The 868-nt window shown below is 54.5% G+C and overlaps 1 protein-coding gene across 1 annotated transcript in view; it reads left to right on the top strand.

The window, feature by feature from the left end:
* The window catches only part of DLEC1 (deleted in lung and esophageal cancer 1), a gene marked incomplete at both ends in the record, with an annotated part of 31,794 nt that extends 31,073 nt beyond the window's left edge, over positions 1 to 721 (top strand). Inside the window, one exon of the mRNA XM_010143660.1 lies at positions 560 to 721. Coding sequence (XP_010141962.1) covers positions 560 to 721 — 162 coding nt within the window. The remainder of the gene's footprint in view (positions 1 to 559) is intronic.
* Between the last annotated feature and the right edge of the window lie 147 nt (positions 722 to 868).

Here is an 868-nt window from a genome sequence, read left to right as displayed (position 1 = left end):
TGTGGCCTCCCCAGTTGCCCCAGTACAGGGGGACAATCCCTGTCCTGCTCCTGCTGGCCACACCAGTGCCAGGTACAGGCCAGGGTGCCACTGGCCTTCTTGGCCACCTGGGCACCCTGCTGGCTCCTCTCCAGGGGTTGTCACCAACCCCCCCAGGGCCTTTTCCCCGGGCAGTTTTCGAAGTGTTCTTTTCACTGTCACATGAAGACACGTGGGTCTGCAAGTGTGGGAAGAAAGATCGGCATGTTTAAGCCGGCTTTGGGAACCAGCTATTTGGAACCCTGGGAATTTAGAGCCTTTGTCTTGCTGGAGACTGTTTCTCCCCGGTGGTTCAGAGATCAGCTGTTCCCCTTTACGCTCTGTGTGCGGGGTTCACCGGAAAAAGCTGTGTGTCTTCTGTAATTATACCGCTTTGTTCCAGTGGGAATTCGGTTGCTGGAATGACACCTTTGGGTTCCAGTGGGAAAATGTGCGCCTGGGCCTTTGAGCAGTGTTTGTTTTGGATTTCCTTGCACCGTGTCATCGTATGTGATGGTTATCTGAGCGCCTCTTCCCACAGGTGAAAGTGTCATTCCACACAACTCCGGAGTTACTTACGCATCAACACTTGCCAGAGCCCCAGCTGCTTCCTGGCGTCCAAGTGCTCCAGTTTGAGAACGGAGAGAAAAAGCTGAAGTTTAATCAAGATCTGGTCATCGAGCATAGTAACAGCACTACCCAGGTAAGGCGCGAACACCACCTCTGGGCCCCAGAAAGGGCTGTGACATACCAGCATCGCTGACCAGAACGAGTGTTGCGAGCTGGGGATTGACTCGGCTTTGAAACGCTGCCTCCTCTGGGGCAGAGCGTGTCAGCCAGTCAAAGAGAC

This window comes from Buceros rhinoceros, unplaced genomic scaffold, assembly GCF_000710305.1.
Source record: "Buceros rhinoceros silvestris isolate BGI_N320 unplaced genomic scaffold, ASM71030v1 scaffold11679, whole genome shotgun sequence".
Taxonomy (NCBI): Eukaryota; Metazoa; Chordata; class Aves; order Bucerotiformes; family Bucerotidae; genus Buceros; species Buceros rhinoceros.
Note: the sequence above shows the minus strand (reverse complement) of the source record. Positions and strands in the feature narration are given on the sequence as shown.